Genomic DNA, 16,782 nt, shown 5'->3' on the forward strand with positions numbered 1-16,782 from the left:
CGCGAGGAACGACGATTTTTCAGGGAAGACAAAAAGGAGGAAAGAATCGAAGACACTACCACACAGACAACTACCAAATTCGTGAAGAAACCACATACAACGGAGGTGGACATCGACGTGGAGCGCATGAAATCCACCGGCAAGTATCCTCCAGAACCATCAGAATCCACGGTTCACGGTCGTGAAGTGCACGTGGCCAAGCAGAAGCAAATACAGAAAGAGGTCAAAGGAGACTTGGAGATAACCAGAAAGATAACCGCCACGGAAACCACCGAAGTGGAGCACAAAGCCAAGACCCAGGAGCGTGTTGTTCAAGGTCCAACGAAACCAGCCACGCCACCAGTCTTCACGAAGAAGATTCAACCTTGCAGAGCGTTCGAGCAAGAGCAAGCTCGATTCGAAGTCGAATTCGACGGTGATCCATTGCCAACCATCAAATGGTACCGCGAAGATTTCCCCATTCAGAATTCTCAGGATCTTCAGATTTATACGTTCAGCACGAAATCGGTGCTGATCGTTCGACAAGTGTTCATGGAAGATTCTGGAGTGTTCTCTGTCATCGCTGAGAATCGTGGCGGGAAGGCGAAATGCAGCGCCAATCTCGTGGTCGAAGAACGAAGAAGACAACCTGGTAGAGGAGGAGTGATACCACCTAGTTTCCTGTCTACCATTCAAAATACCTCGGTCACTACTGGTCAACTGGCCAGATTCGACGCCAAAGTGACTGGAACTAAACCTTTGGATGTTTATTGGTTGAAGGTACTTGACTCTTTTCTTAGTAATTTTTCTCCCGTGAGATATTTGGACGAAAGAGCAGCATCGTAGCATTAGTTATTCTACAATTTGTAAATGCGAACTTGGATCATTGGGTATAGCTGCCGACATGCCGTTAGAATCATAATTCATGTAGGTTACTAATAATTTTGCAAAATCCAATATCCGAAGAATTAATTTTAGAAAAGGTGCATAAGTCATGTGTCAGTTTGGATTACAATTTCTAAGTCATTATTCCTAATTTATACGCGTGAATGTCTACTTTTACTTTATTCCCTGTTAGAATACTTTATGAGAATGATTCTCCAAAAATTAAACAAAGGTTCAAAGAATATACGTTCTTCCTGGTATAGGCGATTAAATTTAATTGAGAGATAAGTTTAACCTTTCATGTTCTTGTGTCGTTACAGAATGGCAAGAAAGTGACGGCAGATATTCGTTACAAGACACTCGAGGAAGATAATACTTACACCTTGTTGATTTTGGAGACAGTGCCAGAAGATTCAGGCAAATATGAGTGCGTCGCGATAAACAGTGCCGGAGAAGCACGTTGCGACGCTGAATGTACGGTTCGTGGACCTCAATCGCCCGCCAAGACGGCGAAACCGACGACGCCTGGCGTCGAAAAGGCGCCCACGGTTTTGGAACCATTGAGAGATCAAACTATCAGAGAGGGAACATCCGTCGCCTTTGCGTGCAGGATCACCGGAAAACCGGTGCCCACGGTGCAATGGAAAAAAGGCGACAAGGTACGAATAATACTTGAAACAACACCAATACTGTAGGATTTGTTATTTATCGATAGATCTATTTACAATGGATTAAACAGGAAACGATGGTTATTTAACATGAACTAAATACAGTTGAAGTGCGGTATAAGTCGTGACAGGTACTGCTGGTGTATGAGATTTTGTCTTCATCCGGGTTGCCTTCTCAGTTGGGAATTGTGTAGAAAACCGGGCTGTGAGTGCCGGGATTCGGTCGAGGATAGGGTCTTTGTATAGCAGAACCCGTTGGAAAGTTTGTAATTCACAACTCTCGTCACCACGGTTCTAACGCTCTCTTTCACGCGAACCATCCTCCTCGACGACGCTGACATCCCTGACTTCTCAACTCACGACTGCCTGTTAATTCGTCTTTCTACCTTAAGCATCCCTTTGTCTTTTCTCATAGCCCGTACTTTTCTCATCACCACGTACGTGTTCCGCAACCATCCGTGGCCATGGTCGCATAGGCCTTTTGTTCGTGTAACTATTCGACCGAAGGACCAACGACACATCAATGGGCCGCTTGGTCCATTGAAGTTTCCAGACTCCTTCGGCCTGCCGGCACTTGGGCTTTCTCGCAACATTGTTTATGGTTCACCCGATATTTCTTAGACAATCTGTCCATGATACTACAATACTATAATAATATAGACTTTTGAAATTATTATTCTTTCGTTATAATATCATAGATCTTTTCAAAATTATTGTTCTTTCACTGTAGTATCGTAATCGTGGAAGTAAATCCGCGATACTACCACATCTATTACATGCTGACAATGAAACGATACTCAAGTTATTTCAATTTAATTTTCTATCCTATAAGACACAGCATATATTGATCGACTGTGTAAACTACAAAATAGGAAGGCATTTAGATCCTAGAATTTACTATTAATTATACAATCTTCTTACGATGAATTTTATAGAAGTAAATCATTTGCTTTTTTCCTAAGGTGAATGGTAATTATACCTCTAGGCAATAGAGTCGATTTGGTTTCTAAGAAACTCATTTAATTCCTCTTCGTTGCTGTTCAGTTTCAAACTTAAAGAAAACGATACGACTAATTCTTTGGTATAAACCTGGAAACTTCTTATTAGAAACTTACAAGAGATAGGAAGGTTCGTGTTCTTTAAACCAAATTTATTTGTCATCGTAGGTCATCAAGCCATCCAAGTACTTCCAAATGCAGAAGGAAGGTGATCTCTGTACTCTGAGGATCTCTGAAGCTTTCCCCGAAGATGAGGGCGTCTATAAATGCATCGCCAAGAATCCAGCTGGTGATGTAACTACTTCGGCCAATCTCAGAGTTCTTGGTGAGAATCATCATTTTTCATCAGCCTACAATTTCACTAAAACTCCACTATATCTTCCGACCGAAATGATTAATATTGAACGTTTTCGTTTAGCACCCGACGCAGCTGACGTTCTCCCCAAACTGACGCCACTGAAAGATCAAACAGTTCTAGAAGGACAACCGGCACAGTTCAAGACTCAAGTTACTCCAGCTAAACCAAAGCCAACGATCCAATGGTATCGCGAAGGTGCCCTAATCCCTCAGTCACCTGACTTCCAGGTAAGTCGTGTTCAAAATTTTATCTAATTCTCCATAATACCATAAAATTTGTATTTATCTAGAATTTGTTAATTTATCATCTATGTTACATTATTTATCAATGTTCTATCGTGTCTTTTTAATTATCTTTGTTTTATTCTAAAGCATATCTCTTTTAACCAAAAGTACAGAAATATTCCATACGCTATAGAATAAATGAGAAAATATTATTGTTTCCCTTAAAATTACGGTATGGGACAAAACATTGCACGATAGTAATTTTTATCGTGTCAAATATTCGTAGGGGAATTTTTGAAAGCTAACTTAATTTCTTCACATGCAACGATAAACAATATATTTACAATACGATAGAATCTTTTATAACGTGAAATTAATTAACTTGGTGAAATTCGGTTTGAATGAATCTGTGGTTGGCTATTTAGCTACGAAGATTAGAAGTCTTCTATCAGCTATATCTAATTGGATTAATGAGAAATAAAAATGTGTGAATTCCAGATGATTCACGAAGGCAATAACGCCGTGCTGCTGATAGCGACCACCTACGAAGAAGACACTGGCACCTTCACCTGCCGAGCTACCACGTCGGCCGGCACCGTAGAAACCTCCGCCAAACTCATCGTCAAAAGTAAGAACTGAATAAAAGATACAAATTCAATTGCTAACACGAAACGCGATTGAATCGACGGGATAAGCCTCTAGGGTGTTACGGAGGAACGCGTGTACGTTTGAAACAATTTCTTGCGTGTATAGAAAAAAGTATTTAAAAAACATTCAGAAGAGAAAAGCGTCTTATCACTCCGATGAGTTTAATTTCAAAATGTTCTATTATATTTGATAAGAAAAAAAAAAGAAGAGTAAAAAATTAACGAATGTAGAAGCGATATTGGCGATCGATGGATCTAACGAATTAACAAATATATAAATATTTATTTTCATTAACCGTGTGACAAGATAACATAGAAAATTGTCTCAGAGGCACGCATTCCTTCGTTGAACGCGAACCATCGAGGACACCCGTGCGTATTTTTTTCCGCTTTTTTGTTGTTCTTCTCTCTAAAAAAAAAAAAAAGAAAAAAAAGAAGAAACCCTAACCCATCAAGCGAACCGTTACCAATGTTCAACCCTTTGTCCCCGACCCCGTAATCAAAGTCACGAGCGAGCCCGGGGAGTTTTTGTACTAACTCGTCGTGTTTTTTGTTTTTTTCTTTTTTTTTCCAAAAAAAAAATAAAATAAAATAAAAGAATAAAAAAAAAGTAAGAATATAGTAGACGAGCGAGTGAAACGAGGAAAGTGATATGATTTGCGGAGACGTTTGAAAGGAAACAAAAATATATATAAAAGGTAAATGATTCTAGATTACCAAGAATCAAAGATAACGTAGGATTTAATGGTAAACGCGCGAACATTAAAGAAACGAATGAAAATTGATTAATAGAAAATTGCAGAGAATCAAAGATGAGAAACGTCGCGAAGGTGGTGCTGAAAATGAACGAAATATTAACGGCAGAAACGTGGAAATGTTTTGTAGAATTGAACTCGTATAAGGTGAAAAACGAATCGGAGATTCGATCGACAAGACGAGCGTAGCCGATTTTTCCATCTGAGAGGTGCGATTCGCGAGCGAGACACGTCTACGAGCGTCTTATCAGCGTCGAATACGATGAATTTCATACGAGAGAACAAAGATTTGCCGAGGTGGTGCTTCGGATCGATCAGATCGAATTTTGAGAACGAACTGTTGCGATTCTCTTTTGGTTCCGCGTTATATATAAAGCTGGATTGCGGGGAAGTCGAACGATACCGTGCGATGAATTGTTCGTGCCTCGTGTGAAAACACGCGAGAGGTCACGTAATGGGTAAGGAATGTGATGAAAAGAGAGATATTTCTTTGGTAAACAATGTCGGTATTACGAACACGTAACTCGTTTACTCGTTCGATTTAGTGTCGATGTTCATTATTAAACTTTAAAAAGAAAAATATATATTATATTATAAAGAATATATATAATATATACGCATAAGTGTAATTACCCACACGATACATTACATACGTTAGGAATGATTTATCAGTTAGCCAACACCGACGTGAATCAAGTTTATTTAGTTACACGCAAATGATTTTTCCTTTAACATTCTACTAATCGAATTATTTATTATTGTACAATGGAAAGGCCAATAAAAACGAATGTTTTAAATACGCACAAGCCTCGTTTGTTGCCGAATCGATCATCTATCGTTGCACACGGACACATCGTTGCTATGATCGGTCGATTGTAAACTTTCTGAACGCTGATATTATACACGGCATCTCGAAATTCATTATTAAACGTATAAAATCGCATAATCGTATAAAATAACATACATTGATCGATAGTATATTACAAGACAAAGAGTAACTAATATTCATCGATATAAAAAATTAGAAAATATTTGTTAAAATAGTGGAAAATATAAAATACAAAGATAGGACCCCAAAATTCTGTGTAACGCGAAAAAAGATCTAAAAAATCTTAGAATAATCAAATTTTTCCGCATATCAACTGTAACGAAACATCACGCGAGAGCGCAAAGCACACAAAATACTTTCAAAGAATTGCCAGAATGTCCGAAAACACTGAAAATACTTTAAAAGAACTCGGACGAAAATTGGTGCATCCTAAGTCTCAGATTTAGACCGATCGAGAAGTTAGAATCAGAGGAATTTCCCATGAAACGCCTCGAAATAAAAGAAAAATCTCCCATGGAGGATCGTCGACCGGAATCCATCGAATAGCGGACGAATATAGACCCGCGAATGTAAATTGACTTTTGCACTCCGCAACGTAATTGCCAGCACGTTCCTCGAGCCATAAATTCGTCTGCGTTTTGCTTACGAAACTCTGTATCAACTGGTTGAATAGGCAAACGCGTGAATCACGGCTCGTAAAACAATTCGCCGAAAATAATATGAAACGTGAATTTTTGAGCCGAGGGAGGGAATTTGAGAGAACCAGATGAACAGAAATAGCTCGGCGTTCTTAATCAGCGTGACGATCGATCGGACAATGAGTCGCGAGCCGGTTAACGAGCGATTCCACGCTGCAACACTTGGCAGATTTATCGCGGCTAAAATAACGGCAAGAAAACTCGGACGAAGTGTTTGCTACTTTGCTCGAAAGCCGAGTCCAGATGCACGGCTATATTTGACGACGAAACGAAAGCAAAACGTGTATCGGTCGTTCTGTGGTGGTAGAAACGTCCGAGTAACGGAGTTTTGGCTGTTCCGCGATTTCTTGGAAGTTTTAGGTTGTCTAGAATTAGAAATATATTCGTGATATATCCAACGAACGTGTAGACGTAAATGAATATAATTAAAATGATAGAAGGAAAATATATGTATAGGTACGATCGTTTATACAAGTCTTCGTTATATTCTAAAAGAAGGACCATTTTTATTCAGATAAAATGTAAAAATGTTAAAGTGATTTGTCGAAATCTTTTATGAAAATTATGCTTTTTCTATAACAAAATGGCTAAGAGCTGTTTTATTATTGTTTCATGTGTTACAGGTAAAGGTATACGACGTTATATTTTATGTTTAATTTAAATGAAAATGGACCTTTTTACAACGCGAACGAAAACTTTTATTGGATGACTTATATATATATACTTGTATGATATCATGATCTTATCTCGATGAAAGTCATTTTTATTTCGACGAAAACATTTTCTGGTTTAGTAAAAGATATTCGTTAATTTAACGACGAGCTTCTATTGTTGAAATTATATTCAATTGGCAATTTCAAACGTTGTATCTACGTCTATCACATTCGTGAATACGATATATTACATTGATATAGTACATTGATTTATTATAGCTCTTTAAGTAACGCCGCTGACGCAACTGTTGCATCTCTTTTTTAGTTTTACTATGTTTCTTTAAACTCGAATCCGGATTGACAGCCTAGACTCTGAAAACTGCGATCAAAGTCTGCCTGACTCTATCGAAGAAAACATAATATATTTATCTAAATGATCGATTATTTTAGTAGGAAATTAATGAAAATAAATTTCATATCATAATATACTTGAACAATTGAAACTCTGACTCCAACCAGAAACATAAATTCACATTCCTAAGTAACTATCAAACCTATGTTTCTTCCTGCTACGAAATCAAAGTAACTTAATGTAATTGATCAAAGTAAAGTAATTAATCAAAGTAAATAATTGATCATAACGTACATCTTTCGTGTAGTATATCATTGTATAAAATTAACAAAATTTGCACGCGTTGTAAAACAAAGAACACGAACCAATTGGCGTCATCGATTGCGACAGACTGACAACTCGATTTTATGCAATATTAACGCTACAACTATCAACAACTGGGTTACGAAACTTGCACTAAGAAGCTCAAAATGATAGAACTTATGAAAAAGCTGAAAATACACGAAAACGAACAATTCTTTATCCACGTACGTTACGAAAGAATCAATGGAATTTGCAAAAATACGCCGTTATAAATCTCTAAAATCGAAGAACTCATCCATCTCTGTTGTCTCATGACACGGAATTGCTCTGGACAAATCTTTCGTCCAAATCTCCAAGAATATATCATCGTAAAATCCACAAAATCAGAAGATCATTCGAATCCGTTATTTTAGCGCATAGAGTCTCTCTGAAAGATCATCGATTGCTCGTTTCTGCCACTTTGCTAGCTGCAGCGTTATAAAGTCGAGTAACGTATTCGGTGAAAGAGCTGATGATTCGGTTTTGAAAAATCACGAGTCCCAGACTCGCAGTCAGCGGGAGTCGCGCGCGGCCGCTCGTTGACACGAGGATTTCCACACGTACGCGTATACTCGTCTTTTACGATTCGTGTTTCTGTTCCCTTGGTATCACCTTTCTCTCTGGTAACTGGTTTAACGAGCGTGAAGAGGTAAACGTATTTTCTTCATCGCTTCTGGTAGTCCGGCTCGTTTCAAAACGAGGGACGACGGTACCACAGTGAGCAGTGCCGTGTGCACACTCGGCTAGGCCCTCTTCTTAGGCTATTTCTGACCACGTGACGTGTATTACATTACCCGGCTATATTTGGTCGCCGGTGAAGAACTCCCCGAACATACGGCAAAATTCACGTGGGGTCTAGAATCCGCCGGTCGTACACTGGTATCCACATCGCACGTTTTATTCGCGAACAAAAGAAAATTTTATTTTTCCACACCCCCACCTTTATTCACGGACTCGTCTTCGACTATTTACTTTGAAAATATGTTACGTCGTCGGTGACAAACTTTCATGGGAGAAGTTTAACTTTAGTTCGTGGCACTGGACTTTATTTATCGACCTTTCAACACGTTCGCCACGAGCCTCGATCTCTGTCGACCCGTTGCTTTCCGATACAACATCGTATTACAAATGTCAGTGAGACTGGAATTCAAAATTGGAAATGTTGCCATTTTTGGGAAACTTTTACAATTACGCGAGGTTCAAAATATGGAATGTCCGTTTTTAATGATTTTACTGTTATGGAGATACAGAGATAGATATGTTCACGGTAACTGCGATGTTTATATAGAATTATTCGATATTTCTCGATATTTAATTGCGAGATATATAGCTTGTGTTAGATTTTTTGGAATTTGCTTTTCTATCGGTGAAAGATATTAAAACGTTAAATTTTTTTTATTATTTGTTAAATAAGACTGTTCCGTGACACTGATTGCTTCTTCGTATCTTTCATACGCAATTAGGTTAACGAGTCGAAATCCAATCGGCGGCGAACGTGTAACATCGAGAATTGTTTGAAAGAAGGTCGAGGAAAAGTAACATATTCAAAAGATCCAACTGTGTGGAAAATAATTTATCGGGAAAATGGATATTGAGGAGCGGTTATAATTTATTAAATATCTAATTCGCTGCTACAATAACATACAAGGATGCAAGACTTCTCTAAACAATCGTATATCTTCCGAAAACATACTACGATTGTGAAAACTTTCCAGTTACAACGTAATCTTAATAAATTAGCGAGGCAATAAATTTCCGACAACTTCAAGTTTCTCGCAAGAAGAATTTCATTCAATCGAAATATATATCATTTTATTAATAAACGAATCAAAATACACTTTAGTCGGAAACTCTTGACATCCATCGTGTATCTAATACAATTAAACAAACACAACGAAATAATAGAAAACTTCATTATACTCTGAATACGATTCAGACCAGAGAACTCTTTTTATATCGTAAAATCTCAACGATTTCCGGCAATTATCATAATGCTACGAACAATCATCCCCCCACTAAATCCTTCAAATTACGCTTACAAAGTAGAACGAACACGTAACTTGAGCACCAGCGTGACTCGAAACAAAAGAGTTTTCCCGGCGTTCCGATTCGTGCGTAGCGTTGCATCGAGCGCTCGATGCTTGGCGTATGGAACGGCGAGGTTCTCGCGTTCTCCAGCCGTTCTCCAGCGCGTCTCGGCTCTCACGAGAGGGATCATCGTCGTGTTACTTGACCGGTCTCCGCTCGACACCGTTACGATCCGGCGACCTGACGCAAAATTAGACCGTGAATCCGGCTTGTTCGTCGTACCAGCCGTTTGATTAATCGCGAGGACGGTAGTTGGTCCGTGACGAGTCATCGTAATTAAACGATGCGTTAGGTTCGCCAACGTGTGACTGGTGAAATACGACGGGCCGTAACGTTTTCATCGATCAAACGATATCGCGTGTCTCGAAAACTTTAATTGGTAGCTCGAAGACAATGTAACGACCACGGCGTGCAAACGTTGATCGCAAAGAGAAAGGACATACGAAAAGCAAAGCTGGCACGTTAACGTCGACCATAAATAAGGTTCGCGTTAGATTCGAGCTAGCTGGGTAAGGAGCAAGAAAATTTATTACCGTACCGTGCACGGATTTATTTCAAGCGTGTGTACGATCCTCTTATGAGATCAGAGCTATTAAACCGCTTTGCGACAGGTAATTACGGACCCCTGCTGTGTCCTAATGAATTCGAGATGCCGAAATAACGCGTGTCCGCTCGACAGCGGGAAAATAAGAACGATGATCGTGTAACGATTGTAACATTCGTCCCTGCAGCACCCTGTTTTCACAAACTCTTTTATCCTGTTTCATTACCTATATATATATATAATCCCGTCGATACGCTATACCAGGCAACTGTATATCCCATTAATAAAATCGAGTAAGAACGGAATATAAATCTAAATTATCGTAGAATATAATTCTGTCAAGCTCAAACTTACCACGCGATATCGAAACGTATCGTTTTATCCGCCTAACGTCTATTTCCAACAAGTTCAAACTTACGATAGAAAATATTAAAAAACATCGTGTTACTTCAAACAAGTTCGAACCTATCGCAGAGTATGTATATAGTCAGAGAAAGTTAAGAGAAAAAGATTCTCGGAATAAATAACAGCAGACCATCGTTTCTTAGGGAAACGAAACTCAGTGGGCTGTACAGTATCCCGCTATAGTATTCCAGGCTTGAAAAAACAAATCCCATTCCCGTTTACACCAAACATCCCCAAACCTCGCGTCGTATCGACGATCCACGACCGAAGGCGATCCTTCTAGAAGAGAAGACGTATTCGTGCGCACGAAGCTTCAGCTTCTCGTTCGCCTGACAACGACCTTGAATCGGCGACCACCTGAAGCATCAAGAAGACAACTGCCAACGGCTAGTCTACACGGGACGCAGAGAAAAAGAACGCGCGCTGATTCATCGATGCGTGCGCGTTCGGCTCTTCTTTTCCGTGGCCTCACACCTCTTCGCGTTCACGCTGCCCCCAGCTGCCATTTCTCGTCGGTTCGTCGACGGTTGTCCGCCGTGCCAGGCTTTAAAGGAGGGAGACGAAGCCTGACTATTTCGGCCAACTCAGCTGCCCTGGTGATTCAGCCCCGCTAGAAATAATACGGGGGAGCGAGCGTGTGTCAGCGCACTCTGGAAGGCGGGAAGGAATTATTTCTGGTAAATCCGCGGCGCTCGTGGCCCGATCGCGTATACGAGGGAGGTCCAAACCCGATGCAACCGAGAGAAACGTCTCGATTCCTCTTACTCGTCGAGGGAAGCGGAGAGACGGACGTTGGGACATCGTGACGAAGCGGCCAACCGTCTGCTCGCTCCAACTGGCTTCGATTTAAGTGGAATTCCACTTGCTGCAATCTTTCGATGATCTCTAGTTGAATTATGTTTGTTGTTGTAGTTGGTGAACTGCGAATGTTTTAAAGGAACGAGCCCCGAATAGAATTTAACGGAATTAAAGCAACGAGATTTAGAGAAAGAATCTTATCCTCTGTATATTATAAATACTTGATTTCAGATATTTTCTATACTTTTGTATATTATGTTGATTTCTGTATATTTTTTGTGTTTCGATTAACGTCAAACCAGTGAATATCCTCAATTTAGTAATTACAATATCGATCGCAAAGTCTCATTGATCTGTAAGAATCTCTTCGTTTCTGAATCTTTGTTGAATCTTCTTTTGTTCGATGCGAAGAATATACAGTTTTAAGATTGTTCAATTCTGATCTTATTTTGTAATGTTACAATGACTGATTGTAAAATCTCATTGATCGATAGGAGTTTGTTGAGTTTCGGATTTGTATTTAATCTTCTTGGTTTTGTTTGAGAGGAATATAAAATAAAATTGCTTTGTATTATCGTAACCATCGACCGTGAAATTTTGTTAATTCATACAGATGTTTTCAATTTTGAGCTCGCACTCCATTTTCATTTATTTTACAACGAGAAACATGGGAATGTTTCAGATCGTTTAATTTCGATTTTCCGTCGTATTATTCTAATCGCCGATCGATAAGAATCTCTTCAGTTTTAAACTTGTATTAAAGCGATCAAACTTCTGTATATGTAAGAGACAACGTGAGATAAATTGGAATTAAACAAAAAATGATGTGTAAGAGCGAGAGGCTGAATGAAGAGAAAAGAAAAGAAGATACGAAACGGGTGAATTAGCGTGAGCGAGGGAAAGAAGAAGGTCAGGGACAACCACGTCTCGCTAAACGTTGATTTTATTTTTATTTTTGTACATGACCACTCCAATCGTCCGTGATTCATCGAATAAATTTTGTGTGTCATCCATTAGATCCTAGTGTGTATCACTGTATCCGTTCTCACATGTATCCGAGAAACGAGACTCGCCACGATAAACAACGCTTTGTCTTGTTCACCACAGGTGAATCATCACCGCTAAAAAAGAAAAGAAGAATCATACTGATCGTTATCTCGTACGAACATGGTACGTGAGTCTCGTATCTCGAAAAAAATATATGAATCACTAAAACTCGCAAGAAATGTATTTGTAATCGTCCAACAATAGAAACGAAACTCATATTTATACCGAATAAATGATTAATTACGTTCGATAATAAATCAAACTGAACAGAAAAAGAATATATCGACAATTCACTGTAACAACCACCGAAGAAAAGCGAAAAAAACTCTATATATTTCCACCGACGAGTCTGTCACTTCGATCAAGCACCACAAAGATTGTATAACCAACCACACGAATTTTATTCAAATTTTCGCACCAACGCTCACCGAGAATTTATTTTAAAAAATATATATATATCACACTACCTTCGCGACGTTCAACTTGGATAAAAGATCAGACGTGTCCAGTTCAATCGCGGCTGCACTTCGATCGAACTAGCATTCGACATGGTCGCAAACAAAGCGATGCAGTCCGATCGAAGGCAGCCAACTGTCAAACACCACGTTGATCGGCAATTAATCACAAAACTGGTCGGAAAATCTCACCGTTACGCGTACCATTCGAAGCACCGCTTAAATATCACTTGAATATCACTTAAATGTCACTCGATGTCCCTGCCAAGAGAAATTGACGAAGCGTGGAAACGGAGATTGCCGTAGCAGAATAAGATCCAGAGAAAGACGTTTCGTTCTGGCCAGCTTCATCGTCTCCGGCTTCCAGTGGATGACTATTAAGGCTAGACTAAGCTTGGGGTAGAGATGTGCGTAGTGGCGTCAGACACGAGTTTCCCCACCACGATTCGTCGGCGTCCGACACTGAAAGTATTCGGTGCATGCATCACCGTTGCCCCCTCTACGACGGGTCGCGTTCGGGTTTTTCATTTTGAGTGGGAAACTGTGCGTGCGACCGCCGCCTCCGTTACCTCCTTCTCTAGAATAATGACCCGCCGCCAGGTTATTAGCGAGCTTAGAACGCTAGACGAGGCTTCCGCGTTGCTTGCGACTCCTCCGCGCGACGTCCACGTCTACCGCAGGAAGTCGTCGAAGCGATGAACACGATATTTGGTTAGGACGGTGAAGAAAATTTATCGAGTCTTCGAGATAGAAATCTTTAAGCACAACTTTAAGAGAGTCGTGGATGTTGGAACGATCGACGATTGAGGATTTTGAAATGACGAGGAGATTGGGGTTGGGATTGAGATGATGATGGATCGGCGAGTTTTGAGGCGATGCTTGGGAATTTAAGATGAAAAATTTGTCAAAGGAAACTGGAATTTTTAAGATTAATAGCTTCGAGGAAATTATGAAGAGATGGTCGAATAATTGAGAATTTTGAAACGAAGAGATTGGCATTGCGATTGAATTGTTGATCGGAGGAATTTTGGAACGATGGTCGGCGAATTTCAGATACAAAATCTATCGGTGAAGGATTTTTTGATATTTCAGAGAAAATCGTTGCGGGATTGCAAATGTTGGGACTATTGATCAAAGGAATTTCAAAATGATTTCAAAGGATTTCAAAAGAATTTTGAACTGATAAGTTTTCTTAGAAGCTATTAAGAAAAAGGATTAAAAAATTCTTTTTGAAGAAGAATCGTGGATGTCGAGATTATTAATCGGAGATAGTTTGGAATGATAATCAGCAGAGTGAAGATAGAAAATTCGTAGATAAAGACCAACGTTTTTTTACTTTTGAAAAAATTTCTCAAGAAATCGCGCATGTTGAAATACTTGATCTTATCAATTTTGAATCTGTAGGCTAAGAATTTGAGATAGGAAATTCGTTGATTTAATGAGAAAATTTTTTAATAGTCTGATGGAAGTCGTTAGAGAATTGCAAATATTAAAACTATCGATGGTAATTAGGAATTTTTGAATAATTCTGACCGACGTTAGGCTGCTTAATGTGTCATAAGCATTTGACACGTAATAATTCGCTATAAATTTGCTCATGCTTTTAACTTATTAAACTTTAGACTTACATTGTCTGCATCTCATACAAAGTTTATTTGAATCTTCTCTTTTCATCTTATTCTGCGAGGTATTCATAAGGAATCTCTTCAAATAAAATTTGTATTCATTTAAAATAAAACGATCGCAATAATTGATACAAACGAGTTTAAAACGAAAGCCGTTACAAAAAAGAGGAATAATTAATTTGTTAACGAATTTTTAATTTGGTACTAAGACTTGAGATATGTCATTTATCATTGCAATTGCAAATTTGATGGAACAGAAAAATTTCGTAATAGAACTTATTAAACAAATAATGATATACAAATACGAATAACGCTGTAATAAAAAAAAACATAAATTAATTAATAATACGCATTCATACTATAGTTTTTAGCTTTGTAAATTTATAACTATTTGTACGATTACTTTCCCAAATATTATTTTATTCGATATCGTTTACTCTAAACGATCGGTTAAACTGCAGTCACATCTGTCACGCTTATTATGATTAATTTCTTCGACAAAAGAACCTATCCCCGTTTCTGTCTTATTCCAATTATTCATTTCACGGGTGAGTCCACGATTAACAGAAGCGACTTAAAAATATATCTGAAAAAAATAGTGAAACCGCGAAAAAGTTTCATTTGGAATCTGGCTAGTCGATGACGAATCATCTGTTTCATGTCGTGTTTAAAAATAAACTCACGCGAAGTTTAAAGACGAGCGTGTTCCACGCTTTCGTTGATATTACGCTAAAATCTCCCGCTGAGAATGAAAAAGAAATCAAGAGTAAACAACGTCTGCAGAAGGCGTTTTAACACTCGAGAAATCGTTTAATCCTTTTCTCCGAGAAATAACGACCGCATAATTTAACTTCTTAATTTCATACTTAAAAAAAAAAAAAAAGAAGAAGAAGAAAAAATCGAGGGAAAAGGAAAACAAAATAAGACGATTTTCGTAAGAAAACAATCTCGGCAATTTTTTAATAAAATTTATTGAACTACGATATTAAAGAAACTACGATGTCGTAAATTGTTTCTCGCGTTACGTAAAGAAACCTTGTGTTTACACATTCGAAATGGAAGATCGAGGAATCGGCTGTAATTTATTTTTAAAATAAATCCTGCTTCATCGCGATTATTATTTCACGTCCGAATATTAACAATCCGAATAACTTTGGTTTCCGAAGGACGATCCACTGGCGATCTGCCTTGATTTCTCTTTTGCGAGGTCGACTTGGCCCAACTCCACCGGTCGTCCATCCAAAATTGCGAAACATAAATTTTCAAGTGCATTTACACGCGTTCGAATCCTCGGATGAAAATCTATAAAACCACCGGATATTGTGAACGTTTCACGGTATGATTAATTAGACAGGTCATTTATCGTGTTTTGTAAGCAACTCAAATGTCGTCACGTATTGTTTATATAATTACCGTGTAACGAAATATTTATGTTTGTTTACTGCTGAAACATTGTTCGTTTCTTGATTTCCCACGATCAGACACAAGACAAAATCTCTCTCTCTCTCTCTCTCTGTTTGTCATTTGCTATGGCCACGAGTAATTATTAAAAATATCTTCGGTTAGGATTGTGTTGTTTTGGCATGTTACTGCCCTGACACACAAATGACGGCACAAATGTTCGTAATATCGAGACACAACGAGAGATCAGATGCCGAGGATAAATTACTTTGGACTGTTTCAACTTACGCATTGTGTTTCATTTGATCTTGGACGTCTTTGAACTTCGTAGAGTATCGAAGATATTTTAACACTTGTCAGTACGAATTAGAGAAATTTATTTCACGTGTGACACATGTCACGTTTAGATATACGTATAATATATATATATATATATATAATTGTTATTTTATTTTTACTATTTGAAATTACATTCTTGCGCGCGGATATCGAAACACATACTTACGGATAGATTTAAGAAGACGAATTTTTAATTTCCTAACGCACATTGTACATGTCTTTGCAATTTACTTTTGAAACCACGAATTGTTTAATTTCAATATAATAATTTATTTGTAACGTGAAGGGATTGGAAGGAATATTTTAAGGTTGAACGATTTTTATGGCATCGCGATTTTTCCAATCTTCATAATTTTATCGCCAAGAGGACAATCTTAGTGTGTTACGAAAAAGAACTGAATTACGATAAAAAATTTATCACGAAGGAAATTATTTTTATTTTAGAGTGTAATTAGAAATTAAAGCGAAGAGTATGCATTATGTGATTACAATAGGATTCCATTTATCTGAGCTTCGTTTACCTTTTATCTAAATGTGAATCCCGATTTTTTAAATTACAAATTAAAACTATGTTTGAGAATCACAAGAAAACTCTGATTATTAAAGTAGAAGTTTGAACATTTGCAATAGAATAACTTTATTTTCATATGATAAGAAAAGAATTTTTCAACTATTTTCTAAATGATAATATC

General features: G+C 38.2%; 1 protein-coding gene and 1 long non-coding RNA gene across 11 annotated transcripts in view; one reads left to right on the plus strand and one right to left on the minus strand.

Moving 5' to 3' along the window:
* Sls (sallimus) overlaps nt 1-16,782 on the plus strand; it is a 255,332-nt gene that overhangs the window by 170,521 nt on the left and 68,029 nt on the right. For 9 of the 10 annotated variants that reach the window (XR_011802169.1, XM_072020425.1, XM_072020412.1 and 6 more), the window contains 5 exons: nt 24-759; nt 1,185-1,523; nt 2,699-2,855; nt 2,949-3,115; nt 3,611-3,740. Coding sequence is in view for 9 of the 10 variants with exons in the window: in XM_072020425.1 (XP_071876526.1) it covers nt 24-759; nt 1,185-1,523; nt 2,699-2,855; nt 2,949-3,115; nt 3,611-3,740 (1,529 nt within the window). In the remaining variant the exon portion in view is untranslated. The remainder of the gene's footprint in view (nt 1-23; nt 760-1,184; nt 1,524-2,698; nt 2,856-2,948; nt 3,116-3,610; nt 3,741-16,782) is intronic. The other variant, XM_072020404.1, reaches the window with a different exon arrangement.
* LOC139996729 (uncharacterized) lies at nt 11,882-13,463 on the minus strand. Its single transcript, XR_011802327.1, has 2 exons — nt 13,295-13,463; nt 11,882-13,187 (listed from the first exon to the last, which is right to left on the minus strand). It is a non-coding gene; the product is annotated as an uncharacterized lncRNA (long non-coding RNA).

Source organism: Bombus fervidus, chromosome 2 (assembly GCF_041682495.2).
Source record: "Bombus fervidus isolate BK054 chromosome 2, iyBomFerv1, whole genome shotgun sequence".
Lineage (NCBI taxonomy): Eukaryota > Metazoa > Arthropoda > Insecta > Hymenoptera > Apidae > Bombus > Bombus fervidus.